Here is a 16534-nt window from a genome sequence, read left to right on the forward strand (position 1 = left end):
CTGGGAGGAGGCAGAAATTTTCTTTTTCAATAAAAAATAAATAAAAAAAGAAAAAAAATTAAAAAAGATTAATTTTCTGTATGCACCAGAAGGTGGATTTTGTTTTTGAAACTATTTTGTTAGCCTGTGTGTTTTTATAGGTGACCTCTTTATTGAGTTCATTCATATTCAGAAAGACTAATGACAAGTCATTGTTATTTCCTGTTATTTTATTGCTGCTGTTGGTGGTAGTTTGGGTGTATGTGTGTTTGCATGTGAGTGTTTCTTTTCTTTTAATTTTGCTGGTGTGAGATTATGTAGTTTCTGTTTTCATGGGTGTACTTAGCCTCTTTGGAATGAAGTTTTCCTTCTATTGCTTTCTGTAGGGCTGGATTTGTTGATAGATACTGTTTAGCTGATTGTAGCAATGTGAACTGGACTTTTATATCACAAAATCTTTATTTTCAAAATTTTCTTTGACACAGGTATCAGGATCTTATATCTTATCTTCTATGTCTGACATTCTAAATTCCATCTGTTGGTGATGCATGAGTCTGTATTCCCTGTTTGCCTACCTAGATTTTTCCATCTATAGGATTCCCTCACTTGACATTTTTTTATTGCTTCTAGTTCATTTTTCAAATCTTGAACTTTTTTTTCATTTCTTTTACTCTTTGACTTTTTTTTTTTTTTTTTTTTTTTTGCTTTTTAGGCTTTCCTTAAAAGATTTATTCATTTTTTCCCCACTGTTTTCTTGGATATCTTTAAGTGATTTAATGATTTCCTCTGATTATTTGCTTATATTTTGCTGAGTTTCCTTTAAAAAGTTATTAATTTTATTGTTAAGGACCTTAGTCATCTTCATTCAGTTGGTTTTGAGATTGTGTATGTGTTACTCTGTGTGTGTGTGTGTGTGTGTGTGTGTGTGTGTGCTCACACACCCCTACGCATTTGTGTGTGCTTTGGCTGTTTTGAGTTATTTGGGGATTGCTGTATTAAGATAGCTCGGATCTGCTGGTAAATATGTTGCTGCAGTTGTTGTTGATTGTGTTCTCAAGCTGGCCTCTATTAGGTTTGTGATAACCACAGTTTTAGATGCTGATTTCTGAGTTCATCGTTTTGGAATAGTGTTGAATGACCCTTTGTTTCTGATTCCTCTAGTCTTCTGGACTGGGTATCCTGTGGTTCCAGTGACTGACAAGTTCTCTGTACCAATAGGGAACCTCTGTTGTGGTTTTGACAGTCTGTGTAGCCTCTGGGGTTTGTGGTACAAGGACTGACTATAAGACTCTGGGCTTCTGAGTACTCCTGAGGCTTCTGGTAGATAAGGGGATTTCAGATTTCTGGGTACCAGATCAGCCTCTGAGGTTCCAGGTATCTGTAAAGCCTTTGGAAGAGCAGGGTCTTCTACCAGAGTTTTGGACTAGAATATGGTGACAAGGAAAAGGAATTAATGTTTGTGGACTGGCATTATAATGTTTGCTGGGCAGTCTCTGAGGAATTTGGCATGTTGGGGGCCATGTTTATCTAAAATTACACACACACTCAAAATACATGCATACCCTTCTGAAAACATTATAAGCTCTTGTTGTTGACCTTAATTGCCTCACAGAAATCTAAGGTAAGTCTCTATTCATGAAGACACACATGATTCTGACATAGAACTCACACTTGGATGAAAGAGGTCTGTTGGGTCTAGAACCCAACTCCATGAGGACAAGCTTTAATAGTATGGAAAAGTGGTATATAATACCTAGGAACCACAATAATAACCAGAAAAGCAAGCTGAACCTAAAGGTGCAATAGTAGCAATGACATCATGACAGTAATCAATATCTATGAAGTTGTACTTAAGGTCCACTCAATGGGGGAGCTTCATCCTGGTTCTATAAGCACAGTCACCTGTGGGTTGCTGACGAGGTCATGGAACATAGAGGAGAATATAATAGTGGCATTTTCCTAAAATAATATAATCTCTAACTGCATACTTAGTACTGGTTGGCTCACCCACAGATAAGTGTAACTCTTCCTACAGAAGATGGAAACCATTACAGAAATCCATAGCTGGTCTAATAGAGGGAACAACTGATGCTGGAGAGAAGAGCCACAGTGAATCCATCTAGAACACAAGACCTTCACCTAAGACTCGGGGAACATTTCGAGGAAAAAGAAAGAATATTCTAAGTTCTAAGAGTCAGAGGACAAGTAAGGATGTGGTGAGACTGTGTTTTCTATGAATGACAAAAAAATGGTACCATAATTCTCAACAATATAGTTTGCCAAACAATAGCCGAAATTGATATTAGTTGGCACAACAATGTACAAGATGAAAAATCTCAGGGACTTTAATCCTAGATGAAAGCTATAGACAATTATTGATGACTAAGAACAGAATCAGTCTTCTTTGGAAAAACCACCTAATAAATATGATTAACACACACAAACACACACACGAATTCAAGGTAAGGATGTCCTTAATTTGACAGAGAACACGGAGTCACAAGAGTGCTTAGAGGGAGATAGGTGAAAGATATAATTACAGCACTTACATATGAAATTTACAAAAATGAATTAAAAATAAAAAATGTATCAGGTTTTGGAATTGAGAATGAAGTTTAATATTTTTAAAGTAATATTTATCAAAAACAAAAAATAGCATGATGGGCTAAAAGTTATAGGCATTAAAATATGAATTCATGTAATCTTTTAATATTGGTTTACATTAGTTAATCTATAAAACAAGAGCAATAATATATGCATATAAAATTGAATTTGAAATTTATATTTATAAAACTTCTCAAAGTATTCTAGCAAATGAATAATAATTCTTGTAACTACAATAAAACAAATCAATTCAAACTTTGTATTTGTGGATAAGTTTTATCTACTAAATAATCCTCACATTACTTATGAAACATGAATTTTTTTCTTTGAAGTAGTTTTTTCAAGGCAACACTGACATCCTTATTTCTCAGGCTGTAGATCAATGGGTTCAGCATGGGAACAACAATAGTATAAAACACGGATGACACTTTCCCTTGGTCCATGGAATTTACTGATGATGGATGTAGGTACATGAATGCAGCAGAACCAAAGTAGACAGCAACAGCAGAGATGTGGGAACTGCAGGTGCTGAAGGCTTTGGACCTGCCTTCTTTGGATTTAATCCTGAGGATGCTGGCAATAATGGAGATGTAGGAAGTAATAATGGTGAGAATTGGGACAAAAATGTTAAATGTACCAAAAATTAGAATCAACAATTCATTGATATAGGTATTAGAGCATGCAAGCTTCAAGAGGGGAAGAAAATCACAGAAATAGTGGTTGATTGTATCTAATTTGCAAAACCAAATCCTTATCATGAAGCCCGTGAGAACTGATGCACTGAACACACTAAAAATATACACTCCTAAAATCAGGGAACTAGTAATCTGATGGGACATGGTTACATTGTAAAGCAAGGGGCTACAGACAGCCACATAGCGGTCATATGACATTACAGCTAATGTGAAACACTCTGCAATGCCAAACAAGCTAAAGAAATAGAGCTGAGTCATGCATCCAGGGTAGGAGATGAGGTTCTTCTCTTTCACAAAGCTCACCAGCATTTTAGGAGTAACAACAGTGGACTGACAGAAGTCAATGAAGGACAGACTGCTGAGGAAATAGTACATGGGGTTGTGCAGATGGGAAATGAGCCCAATCAGTGTGATCATGCCCAGATTCCCTGCTACAGTGACCACATAGATTCCAATGAAGAGGAGGAAGAGGGGCATCTGGAGTTCTGGTTTCTCTGAGAGCCCAGCCAAGAAGAATTCAGTCACTCTGCAATGGTTTCTTGTGGCCATGTTCTCCATTCAGATCCTGAAAGAGAAAAAGAATTGCTTGAACCAGGTCGTGCTAGCTTAAGTTTTTAAACCAAGCACTAGGTAGGCAGAAGCAGGCAAACTTCTGTTAGTTCAAGGTCAGCCTGTTCAAACAGAGCTAGCTGTAGGAGAGAAGCAAGGCTGCACAAAGTAATAATGTACAAAATAATACAAGAATATGTATATATATGTATATATATATGTATACATAATGTCAACATGTAAATTATTTCTACCTAAGTATACTTTAGCTCTCTATATAATTACCTTAATGTATCATTTAGATCTTTATCTTTTATTATTAATTATAGCCTTATCCTTTAAAAAATAAGAATAGCTTTAATATAAAGTATTTTCACTATTTTTAAACCTTGATAATATTGTAATTTCAAATCAATGTCTTATAACTGAGATTGAGAGTATCAGTGAGGAAAAGTGACAAACACTCTTGAGGAAGCAAATTTCCCTAAAGACAGTGAGTTAGTATCCAAAATCTAATATCATCAAAGGATAGACGGAGCTCTTTTTAAAAAATCTCCATTGTTTTTAATTTTTAAGATACTTAAAGTATTTAAATTTCCATATGTGAAAATGAAATGACATCTGGAGCAACACTTACATGAGGTATTGCATGCACAGTGCTCCTAGGATTATGTACTAGATACATGCTGCTCCTAGGATTGTGTACTAGGTACATGATGCTCCTAGGATTATGTACTAGATACATGCTGCTCCTGGCATTATGTACTAGATGCATGGTGCTCCAAGGGTTATGTACTAGATACATGGTGCTCCTAGGATTATGTACTAGATGCATGGTGCTCCTAGGATTACGTACTAGATGCATGGTCATTGAAAATATTTCATGTGTTGTTCATCATTCCATAGATATTATAAATTGCCAAGTTTTGTGTTTTTTGTAAGGTTTTCTTATCTTGAAATGTGTCATGTTATCATCATATTTATTGACTGTTCTCTGAAATTATAAAGTAGAGCATTGCAGGGATTATTGTCTAAGTTTTTTTAAATGTTTTATTTATCAATAATTTTTTATATTACGTTTAGATCGTTGAAATCATCAAAGATCCAGTCCCTTTTATGTCTTCCTTTACCCATAATGCCCAGTTTGTACTGCACAGTATTGTTAGAAATGTGTTGTTCCACAGGTGTATGATTGACTTACTAGGGACAACATTTTACAAGTAAATGTGTCTCCCTCTATGAGAAGCTATCAATTGACAGTGACTTCTCAGACAGGGAAGGAACTTCACACCCACCTCTCAACTTAATGAAGAGATTTGGTCTGGATTGAGCTTGCACAGGCTTGCATATGTTATGGCAGCACTATGCATTCATAAGTGCACCTATCTTATTGTGTCTGGAGGACATTGTTCCTTTATATTCATCCATCATCTTAGGTTAATTGATTCCCCCTTTTTGAGTTGTTAGTCAGAATGGTACCACCAACCTCTAAGAAAAGACACAGATGCTTCTCAATAAATTGGTTACACTCTAGAGCACAATGGAAAAACATTGGTGCTGAAGGAACTCTGCACTTGACAACAGAGAATATAAATATCAGGATGCTACTGGCCTGGAAGTTTCATTCCTAAATACTAGCTTTTATAATGTTGGAAGCTACTTTGGGCACTGTTGGAGAAGAAAAACACTCAACAATCCCAACCAGCTGAGAACCCTGTGAGCCATAATAACTTCTGACAGACAGCATTCTCATTGCCAAAATGATAACATGAACGTCATGGGAGTATTGAACCATTTTCTGCTCCACAAGATGAAACCCATCCTTGACACTACTGTTAAATGTGTCAGATTTCACAAATTGACAATAGTGAATTTGGAAGTAGAATATGACAGTAGAATTTTGAAGCTTTCCAATTTCATTAATCAAAAATTATCTTACATAACTATGCTGATATTCCAAGTTATATTTTTGTATGTTATGTTATGTAAAATTATTTTTTCTTTCTGTTTCTTTAATATAGCTTCTGATTTTTAAACTTTTCAAAAATATAAGTAAAGCTTCTTAAACACCATACTTCCCCCAAATAACATATCACCTATTTTTCAGCCTTGCATGTCTATATTTTGGGTGTTTATTTTTTAAATTATATTTTTCAGATATTACATAGTCACAATGTTTTTGGATGCTGTTCTAATACATTATCTGCTATCTAATTATTCCAATGTGTATAGATTCAATATGGTTCTCTAAATATTACTTTGGCTGTAAAACAAATTATGGTCCCTAGTAATAATAAACATGAACTAAAAATACAAAACATGTTATAATTAAACATAGTTGTTTCAAATTAGTTACCTAAACAAAGATGGTTTAGAGTGGCTATAAATTCTGTATTGTAGGTAAGAAGGTCTAATCTTATCATTGAACAGAATCTCTTGAGTTAAAGTCGGAATAGTTTAAATCACAGATGAGAGGGTTTTATGAAGTATAACACTTTTTCCTTTTGAATTTAAACTTGAACCAAATATCACCCATTTCAGGGTAATGAGTGTATCGTGTACCAACATATCCTCAAAGTTACTACAAAAATATACACAGAAAACTAACAACAAAAAAGAAATATATACACAGACTAAGAAAATTCTTAAAAATTTTCAGACTAAATTAGGAATATATAAATTATGGGGTAAAAATTTTATTCATATCCAAAATAAATGATTTGATGCAATCCACATGAAAACATCAAGGTATAAATCCTTACTGGGTCAGGGAAGTCCACTTATCTCTGTATTATGAATAAGGAAATTGACATCTGAGACATCATTTATAAATATGTAGTGGCTAGAATATGAATAATCCAAATAAGATATGCAAGACACATTCAAATTCAAAGGTATGCAATCAGAAAATCAGGAGAGAGTTAGTACATGCTTAGGTACTGAGTTTTTTGCTTTGTTCTGGTGGTGTTCTTTTTTTTTTTTTTTTGGTTTTTCGAGACAGGGTTTCTCTGTGGCTTTGGAGCCTGTCCTGGATCTAGCTCTGTAGACCAGGCTGGTCTCGAACTCACAGAGATCCGCCTGCCTCTGCCTCCCGAGTGCTGGGATTAAAGCGTGCGCCACCACCGCCCAGCAATCTGATGGTGTTCTTTAAGCCTGTTATTTACTATCAGAAACAACAGTCCTCTTCTACTAATCTAATTATGTTACATTGATAATTCTTCAGTTATCTATGTGTCCTAGAAATTGCATTCACTGCTATGCATGGATACATAGCCTGTGTGTTGTGAAGCCAATTATAGATGTCCCCTTTTAAAGAGAGACATTGACAAAATAAAAATCATCTGGAAAATACTTTTTCTTAAGTAATATGGCAATTTCATGGGACTTTAATACATACTAAGGGAAGAAAAAAGAAAGAACTTCATCTGTTGTATGATTATGTTATCTAAGTTATTTAACTGCATAAATAATAATTGAAATAAGTAAACTGGAAACTTAGTCCTGGATGTAAAATCAGTTCAGTCAAGGAAGCAAACAGACTATTTTAATTTGTCCACCCAATTTTCTGTTAATGGATTGCATCATTTTAAATCTCCTCTAATTTTGAAGAGATCCTGTAACATTATCCAATTTGTCATAACTGACAGAACCTTCCTACTGAATACTAGAAAATTAATATCTAAGTATCACGTTATCATACTGTGAATCAAAGCAGAATGTAAGTGATGGGCTATGTATATACTTTCAGGTACTGCAATGGATTGATGCATTCAATAAGTTTAAAATTACTCTGCGAACAACTAAATAAATGAATCCAGTAAGTAGTATATTTCTGACTTTACATAGTGGCCCCTGTAGACTCATGACTCACCCTCCTCCTCTCCAACAGTCTCAGCACCAAGTTTTACTTTCCTTTCACAAAATCAGTGATGCAGATGTGCTCAGTATCTGGCAGTCTTCAGTGCTGAGAGACCAGGGTCTAGTGCTTAGTCTCAGATGTATTTTTTTTTAAGTTGATCTCATGATAGGTTAACATCCCCAAGAGCTTCTTCAGCTCTAGAGTTAGTAACAGTCTCACCATTCACAGTCACCTGAACAATTTTGCTTCCTATAATCTATGTGCCCTGGACTTATTTATGCCAGCTCCAAACAGCATGATGACACAGTCTTCAAGGATTTGCTGTTATCAGGGAACAAACTCTTGATTGGGAAGCAAATCCCATTTCCCAGCTGGTTAATTTTTTTTTCGTCATCGAAAAATTCTACTTTAGTGGTTAAGATATATTTAACAAATAAAATATTAGTAGAATTTAAAATTCTACATTTCTTATGAGCTAAGAAACAATGTCATTGGTCCAGCTTGCAGTTTGGTGAAGTGGTCATATGGAGTAAGAAGACAATCTCAGGTTTACATCTTACTGAAAAAATCTCTAGAAAATTTAAAATACAAAGGTTTTATATTATAATATAGCCAACTTTATAATTTGTATTTGTATTTAATTCATCTACTAATATCTGAGATTATAGGCATACATCTAAGAAAGAAGACTTACTTATTTGTCTGTCTACACTGAAGTGGTTTGCCAATATGTGTACATGAACTGGCAATAAACAAATTCTGTTCTTCCATAGACTGTCCACTTTCTCTGATGCAAACTCTCCTATTGGCCATGTATTAGCCAAGGAGGCTAGTCTGATGACTAGTTTGCCCAAGCAATATTCTCAGTGTACTTGTCTCTACCTCACAGACTTGGGCTTGCAATTGTCAGTCACCAACTATTTTTTTAAAAAGATATTTTTGAGATCCAACTTTGGTCCTGATGCTTGTATACAAACACTTTAGCAAATGACTTTATTTTCCAGACTTATTTTTAAATTACTTTTTATATATCCTGAATCTATGGTTAGGTGATAGTGTAATTTAATTTGCGGCTTCTTAGTGATCTAAGTCTTGTATCTAAAACCAAAGTATCAAAGCAGGACACTCTCTTTATTATAGAATCACAACATTAACTTCAGGTGTTTACTTAACATATACCTAGTGACATTTGAAAACAGAGAACCTCAAAAGATCAGACTAGACTATGGCCATGTCTGAAGCTTTTTCTTAACATCTCATTAGTTAAAACCATAGCAAACACATATCGAGTAAAGCATAGTATTCTTTCTTTAAAAAATATAAAATCTTAATTGAGAAAATAAAAGCAAGAACATTTCAAAGGTGTTAGTCTCCTTGTCTGTAACCCATTTTTCCATTAAAATTAATCATAATTTTATGAATGGGACTCATCATTAGTCATAAAATAATTTTTCATTCCAATTTTTCCCAATGTATACAATGATACAAATAAATGCTACACGATAGATACAATATAGCATAAAGGATCTTTGGGTTAACTCTAACCAAGGAAGTGAAAGATCTATTTGACAAGAACTTTAAGGCTTTGAAGAAAGAAATTGAAGAGGATACCAGAAAATGGAAGGATCTCCCTTGCTCTTGGATGGTAGGATCAACATGGTAAAAAATGGCAATTCTACCAAAAACAATATAGAGATTCAATGCCATTCCCATCAAAATCCCAACAAAATTCTTCATGGCCCTTGAGAGAACAAAAATCAACTTATATGGAAAAACAAAAAGCCCAGGATAGCCAAAACAATCTTATACAATAAAGGAACTGCTGGAGGCATTACCATCCCTGACTTCAAACTCTATTACAAAGCTACAGTAATGAAAACAGATTGGTTTTGGCATAAAAACAGAGATGTTGACCAATGGAATAGAATCAAAGACCAGGATATTAATCCACAAATTTATGAAAACCTGATATTCGACAAAGGAACTAAAATTACACAATGGAAGAAAGAAAGCATCTTTAACAAATGGTGCTGGCATAACTCGATGTCAACCTGTAGAAGAATGAAAATAGATACATATCTATCACCATGCACAAAACTCAAGTCCAAATGGATTAAAGACCTCAATATAAATCTGACCACACTAAACCTGATAGAAGAGAAAGTGGGAAGTAGTCCTCAACACATAGGCATAGGAGACTACTTCCTACGTATAACACCAGTAGCACAGACAATAAGAGCAACAATGAATAAATGAGACCTCCTGAAACTGAGAAGCTTCTGTAAAGCAAAGGACAGTGTCATTAAGATAAAAAGGCATCCTATTGAATGGGAGAAGATTTTCACCAACCCCGCATCAGACAAAGGCCTGAATTTCAAAATACATAAAGAACTCAGGAAACTAGACATTAAAATTCTGAATATCCCTACTAAAAAATGGGGTACTGAACTGAACAGAGAATTCTCAACAGAAGAAGTTCAAATGGCCAAAAGATACTTAAGGTCATGTTCAAGTTTCTTAGCAATCAGGGAAATGCAAGTAGAGACAATTTTGAGATACCATCTTACACCTGTCAGAATGGCTAAAATCAAAAACACCAATGATAGCCTATGCTGGAGAAGATGTGGAGTAAGGGGGACACTCATCCATTGTTGTTGAGAATGCAAACTTGTGCAACCACTTTGGAAATCAGTGTGGTGGTTTCTCAGGAAACTGAGAGTCAACCTAACTCAGGATCCAGCAATTACATTCTTGGGAATATACCCAAGAGACTGCCAATTATATTACAAAAGCATTTGTTCAACTATGTTCATAGCAGCACTATTGATAATAGCCAGAACCTGGAAACAACCTAGGTGCCCCTCAATGGAAGAATGGATAAAGAAGGTGTGGCACATACATACATTAGATTTCTACTCAGCAGTGAAAAAAACAATGACATCTTGAAGTTTTCATGCAAATTGATAAAAATAGAATATACTTTACTGAGTGAGACAACCTAGACCCATAAAGATGAATATGGTATGTACTTACACATTAGTGGATTCTAGCCATAAACAAAAGACATTCAGCTTATGGTTTGTGATCCTAGAGAACCTAAATAATATGGTGAACCTAAAGAAAAATATATGTTTATCCTCCTGAATATTGGAAGTAGACAAGATAGCTGGGCAAAAGTTGGGAGGACAGGGCTGGGGTGGGGGAAGGGGAAATTTGTAGAGAGAAGGGAGAAGGGGAGGATTGGGGAAAGCTTGGGGGAATGGGATGGTTGAGATGGAGGAAGGGTAGATATGGGAGAGGGAAGTGTATATCTTAATTAAGGGAGCCATTTTAGGGTTGGCAAGAGGCTTGGCTCTAGAGCAATTCCCAAGAGTCCAAGGCGATGTCACCAGCTAGGTCCTTGGGAAGCAGAGGAGAGGGTGCCTGTATTAGCCTTCTCCCATAGCCACACTGATGAATATCTTCCATAGTACCATAGAACTTTAATCTGGCGATGGATGGAGATAGAGACAGAGACCCACATTGGAGCACTCGACAGAGCTCCCAAGGTCCAGATGAAGAACAGAAGGAGGGAGAACATTAACAAGGAAGTTAGGATGGCGAGGGGTGCATCCACCTACTGAGATGGTGTGACTGATCTAATTGGAGCTCACCAAGGCCAGCTGGACTGGGACTGAATGAGCATGTGATCAAACAGGACTCTCTGAATGTAACTGACAATGAGGGCTGACTGAGAAGCCAATGATAATGGCACTGGACTTTTATTCTACTGCATGTACTGGCTTTTTGGGAGCCTAGTCTGTTTGGATGCACACCCTTCTAGACCTGGATGGATGGGGGACGGTACTAGACTTCCCACAGGGCAGAGCACCCTGACTTCTGATAAGACAGGAGAGGGAGGGGGAGGGAAATGGGATGAGGGGAGGAGATGGAAAATTTTAATAAATAAATAAATATTTTTTTAAAAAGACAGTAGTTGTAATATAAGAGTAAAGACAGTCATAGATTAAAAGTTTAAGGATAATGAAATGAACTTGTAAAAAAAGTAATAGAGTAAGAAAAATAAGCCACATAAAGATGGAATAAATTCAGAATCTGGATTATGTATATTATTTTGTTTTCTTTATTTTTTTGATTGTTAAGTAGTTAAGTATATAGAGAGATTGCATTGTATGCATTGCTAAGTTAAACCAACATATATGTTTTAAAGGTACTCTCACATCCGAATTTGGTTCTAAGGATTTGTTGCTTTGGAAAAGAGGTCCTTATTTTGTTTCCACAAAGGATGAGAACCTGTGGATTTCTTCCAGACTAATGTGGTTTGATGGACCAAGATCGCCCAAAAGATCATCATGAATACCTTCCAAAATTACTTCACACAAAAAAAGCAGGAAGTAGTTTGGAGAGAACTACACCCAAATTTTCTAAATGAATGTTTATAAATATACATTTACATTTAAAGGGGTATATGCTAAAGAGGTGTATACTTTGCATTAGTATAAATCTTGGTTTATTGATACAAATTTATGGTCAGTTTTGTTATATGTATATTTTTGTTCTTGATTAAGGTATTATGTTTGTGCAGCTCATTAAAATGTAATGTATAATTAAGAAATATAGGTCAATAGATAGTTATCTATAATAGTCAATCATGTAGAAAACCTAGCTAGGTTTTCTAGATATACAAAAATATATTTCAGATGGATAGATATTCTTTGGATCTATCAAAGACTACAGAATATGGCATTTAAAATGTTTTTAGAACTTAGGACTTTTATGACAATGAGACACATTGCTCCTGGCATCACCAATTACTACAAGTAGATGATGGGCATCAAAGAAGCTTCTAGTGGAGTTTGTTATCCATTTGGGCAAGAAACTTGTCCTACCTGGACTGCTTGGTGGTATTCTGTTTAAACTGGACATGCAGGACACACAGAAAAATTCCTGCTGAAGTTGCCTTCAAAGTTCCTGTTTCATGGTAGAGTCTGCTAATCATTCTGTAATACACAAAAGAAAGTAACTGACAAAATGCCAATATAGGTGAAACTGCCTATGAAATGTTCTGCTTCGTGGAAAAGTCTGCTGGATACTATTGGCCTGTAGACTGAAGATGGATGCTCAATCAATAGAGAAGTACTTTGGGTGACTATTCAGCCAGCAAGATTTCTCTGTCAATTCTAGTTTTCTCAGTTGCTTACAATGCACTTCTGGTTTATTTAGGTAATGTTATATTCTTCTGGAATCTTTGATGGAGTTTAAGAATAGATGGTTATAGTTTTCCTTAGTTATGACAAAAGACAAAGTAAATATAAATTTTATAATTATAATTTTGCTTAATACCTATTTTGCTATATGTAGTTTTACTGTGTTAAAGTTAAAACCTTTCTTTTTATTTAGACAGAAAAGGGAGGTAATATGGGATTCACTTCTGTATGCTGTGAATATCATTGGTTAATGAAGAAGCTGGTTTGGTCCTGTGCAGGGCAGAATGCTAGAAGAAAGAAGGAACAGTCAGAGAAGCCATGTAAACACCCTAGAGACAGATTCTGTATGAAGCTTTACCAGGTAAGCATCAGCCACATCACAATTACACAGATTAATTTCTTTCCTCAAAGATTTTAAATTCTTGTCAGATAGGTCTTTCACTTGCTTTGTTAGAGTTACCCCAAGATATATTATATTATTTATGGATTTTGAGAAAGGTGTTATTTCTCTTGTTTCCTTCTCAGCCAATTTATCATTTGTATATATAAGGGCTACTGATTTTTTGTGAGTTAATCTTGTATCCAATCACTTTATTAAAGGTGTTTCTCACCTGTAGGAGTTCTCCGGTAGAATTTTTGGCATTGCTTATATGTATGCTGTCATTTTCTATTTAAATAATGATACTTGACTTCTTTTCCAGTTTATATATCATTTGTATACATTAGTTGTCTTATTGCTATAGCTAGATATTCAATTATGATCTTGATTATATATACATGCAGAGTAGTCTGCCTTATTTTATTACTGATGGGGACTAAGAATTCCTGAAGTGGAATTGCATTGATTTTTTTGCATTCAATTAGTTCTGCATACAGGATTGTTTTAAATTGCCTTTATTATGTTTTGGTATGTTTTGGTCCCTTGAATCCTTAATTTCTCCAAGACTTATGTCATGAAAGGGCATTGGATTTTGTCAAAGACCTTTTCAAATGAAATGATCAGTTTTCAAAATCTTAGTTTGTTTATTAAATTAAATTGAAAGATTTTTTAATTCATTGTTCCTGTACCTCTGAGATAAAGCCAACTTGATCATGATATATTACTCTTTGGTATGTTCTTGGATTTGTGAATATTTTAGTGAGTAATTACACATCAAGTTTATGAGGAAATTGGTTTGTAATTATGTTTCTTTGAATGTTTGTGTGATTTGAGAAACATGGTGACTATGATATCATAAAATGACTGTGACAGAGTTTTTTTTCTATTTGTATAATAATTTGGTAACCATTGGTATTAGCTCTTCTTCCAAAATCTGGTAGAATTCTGTAATAAAACCTTCTGGGCTTTTGGAGGGCATAGGGGATAATGGGAGAATTTTAATGTCTATTTCATTCCCCTAGGATTTACAGTTCTATTTAAATTGTTTGTCTTATCTTCAATTAACTCTGGTAAGTTGTATCTATCAAGAAACAGGTTCGTTTCTTTCATATTTTCCTATTTCTTTTAGAGTTTACAAGTATAACTTTTTTGAAATATGACTTAATGTGACTAGAGGTGTATTCCTTCTTTATTTTTTGAAGTTGAGTTTTCAAGGAGCCATGGGCATGCTTCACAATTCCCTGTCCTTGAGGATTATAAGGAATGCCTGCTTTATACTCAATGTTCCATTGGGAACAAAATTGCTGTAATGCTTTACTAATATAACCAGATTTATTATCCATTTTAATAATTTTATGAATTTTCATATATAAAAACACCTTAAGCAATGAGTTATCATTGCTTAGTGACTTCTTCAGTTTGTTCAAGCACAGTGGTCTCCTATGCATGCATTCAAGTGTACTTCCCACTTTCTCTTCTATAATATTCATTGTGGCTGGTTTTATGTTGAGGTCTTTGATTCATTTGAACTTCAGTGTTTTGCATGATGATAGCTATGGATCTATTTTCATTCTTTTATATGTTGATATTCAGTTATGCCACCACCAATTGTTAAATATGCTTTCTTTTTTCCATTTGATATTTTTTGCTTCTTTGTCAATAATCAGGTGTTTGAAAGTGTATAGATTAATATCCATTTCTTCTATTCAGTTCCATTTGGTCCTCCTGTCTGTTTTTATATCAATACCCAGTTGTTTTCAGTACTGTTGCTCTGTAGTAGAGTTCTTAAGTCAGGGCCTATGATGCCTCCAGAAGTTCCTTTATTGTACAGGATTGTTTTGGCTATCCTGGGTTTTTTGCTTTTCCATATTAAGTAGAGTACCATTCTTTTGAGGTCCTTAAAGAGTTTTGATGGGATTTTGATGGGAATTACATTGAATCTGTAGATTGCTTTTGATATGATTGCCATTTTTACTATGTTAATTCTGCTTACCCAAGAACATGGGAGATCTTTCCACTTTCTCCTTCTTCAAAGATTTAAAGTTCTTGTCATAGAAGTCTTCCGTTTGTTTTGTTAGATTTACTCCAAGATACAAAGAACTCAAGAAATTAGTCATCAAAAAACCCAATAATCCAATAAAAAAATGGAGTACAGACCTAAACAGAGAACTCTCAACAAAGAAACCTAAAATGACTGAAAGACACTTAAGGAAATGTTCAACATCCTTAGTCATCAGAGAAGTGCAAATCAAAACAACTTCGCTATTCCATCTTACACCTGTAAGAATGGCCAAGATCAAAAACACTGATGACAACTTACGCTGGAGAGGTTATGGGGAAAAGGGAACACTTTTACATTACCGGTGGGAATGCAAGCTAGTACAGCTTCTTGGGATGTCAGCATGGTGATATCTCAGAAAATTAGGAAACAACCTTTTTCAAAACGAAGTGATACCACTTTTGGGTATGTATCCAAAGGATGCTCAATGGTGCCACAGGGACATATGCTCAACTGTGTTCATAACAGCATTGTTTGTTATAGCCAGAACCTAGAAACAACCTAAATGCCCCTTGACAGAAGAATGGATAAGGAAAATGTGGTACATTTACACAATGGAGTACTACACGACAGAAAAAAAAACAATATCTTGAATTTTGCAGGAAAATGGATAGAGCTGGAAAACATTATTTTGAGTGGATAACACAGACACAGAAAGACAATTATATGTACTCACTCATAAGTGGCTTTTAAACAAAAAGCAAAGAAAACCAGCTTATAAATTACAATCCCAGAGAATTTAGACAACAATGAGGACACTAAGAGGGACTTACATAGATCTAATCTACTTGGGAAATAGAAAAAGACAAGATTTACTGAGTAAATTGGGAGCATGAGGACCTTGGGAGGAGGGTTGAAGGGATAGGGGAGAGGCAGGGAGGGGAGCAGAGAAAAATGTAGAGTCAATTAAAATCAAAGAAAAAGGAAATTTTACTTTTAATGAAGAATGTATGGTGTGAAAATAATTTTTTCACATTCCAGATATGTGGTTTTATGCAAGCTATATAAGGGCATTGAGGAGTAATTCATTATCAAGTGAGAGAGATCCACACAACCTGCCTGATGCATAAAGAAATGGACACCAGGAACATCATTTATAAAAAAGCAGTGGATAGATTCTGATAGTAATCCAAATAAGAAATGCAATATGCAATCTAATGAAAAACTACAAAATCAGAACCTCAGGAAAGGTTCAGAATGTGT

General features: G+C 34.9%; 1 protein-coding gene across 1 annotated transcript; it reads right to left on the reverse strand.

Moving 5' to 3' along the window:
• Positions 1-2882: 2882 nt before the first annotated feature.
• LOC101984717 (olfactory receptor 1537-like) lies at positions 2883-3836 on the reverse strand. The gene has a single exon (XM_005347494.2). The coding sequence runs from the start codon at positions 3834-3836 to the stop codon at positions 2883-2885; it is 954 nt and encodes a 317-aa protein (XP_005347551.1).
• Between the last annotated feature and the right edge of the window lie 12698 nt (positions 3837-16534).

This window comes from Microtus ochrogaster, chromosome 5 (assembly GCF_000317375.1).
Source record: "Microtus ochrogaster isolate Prairie Vole_2 chromosome 5, MicOch1.0, whole genome shotgun sequence".
In the NCBI taxonomy this organism is placed as follows: domain Eukaryota; kingdom Metazoa; phylum Chordata; class Mammalia; order Rodentia; family Cricetidae; genus Microtus; species Microtus ochrogaster.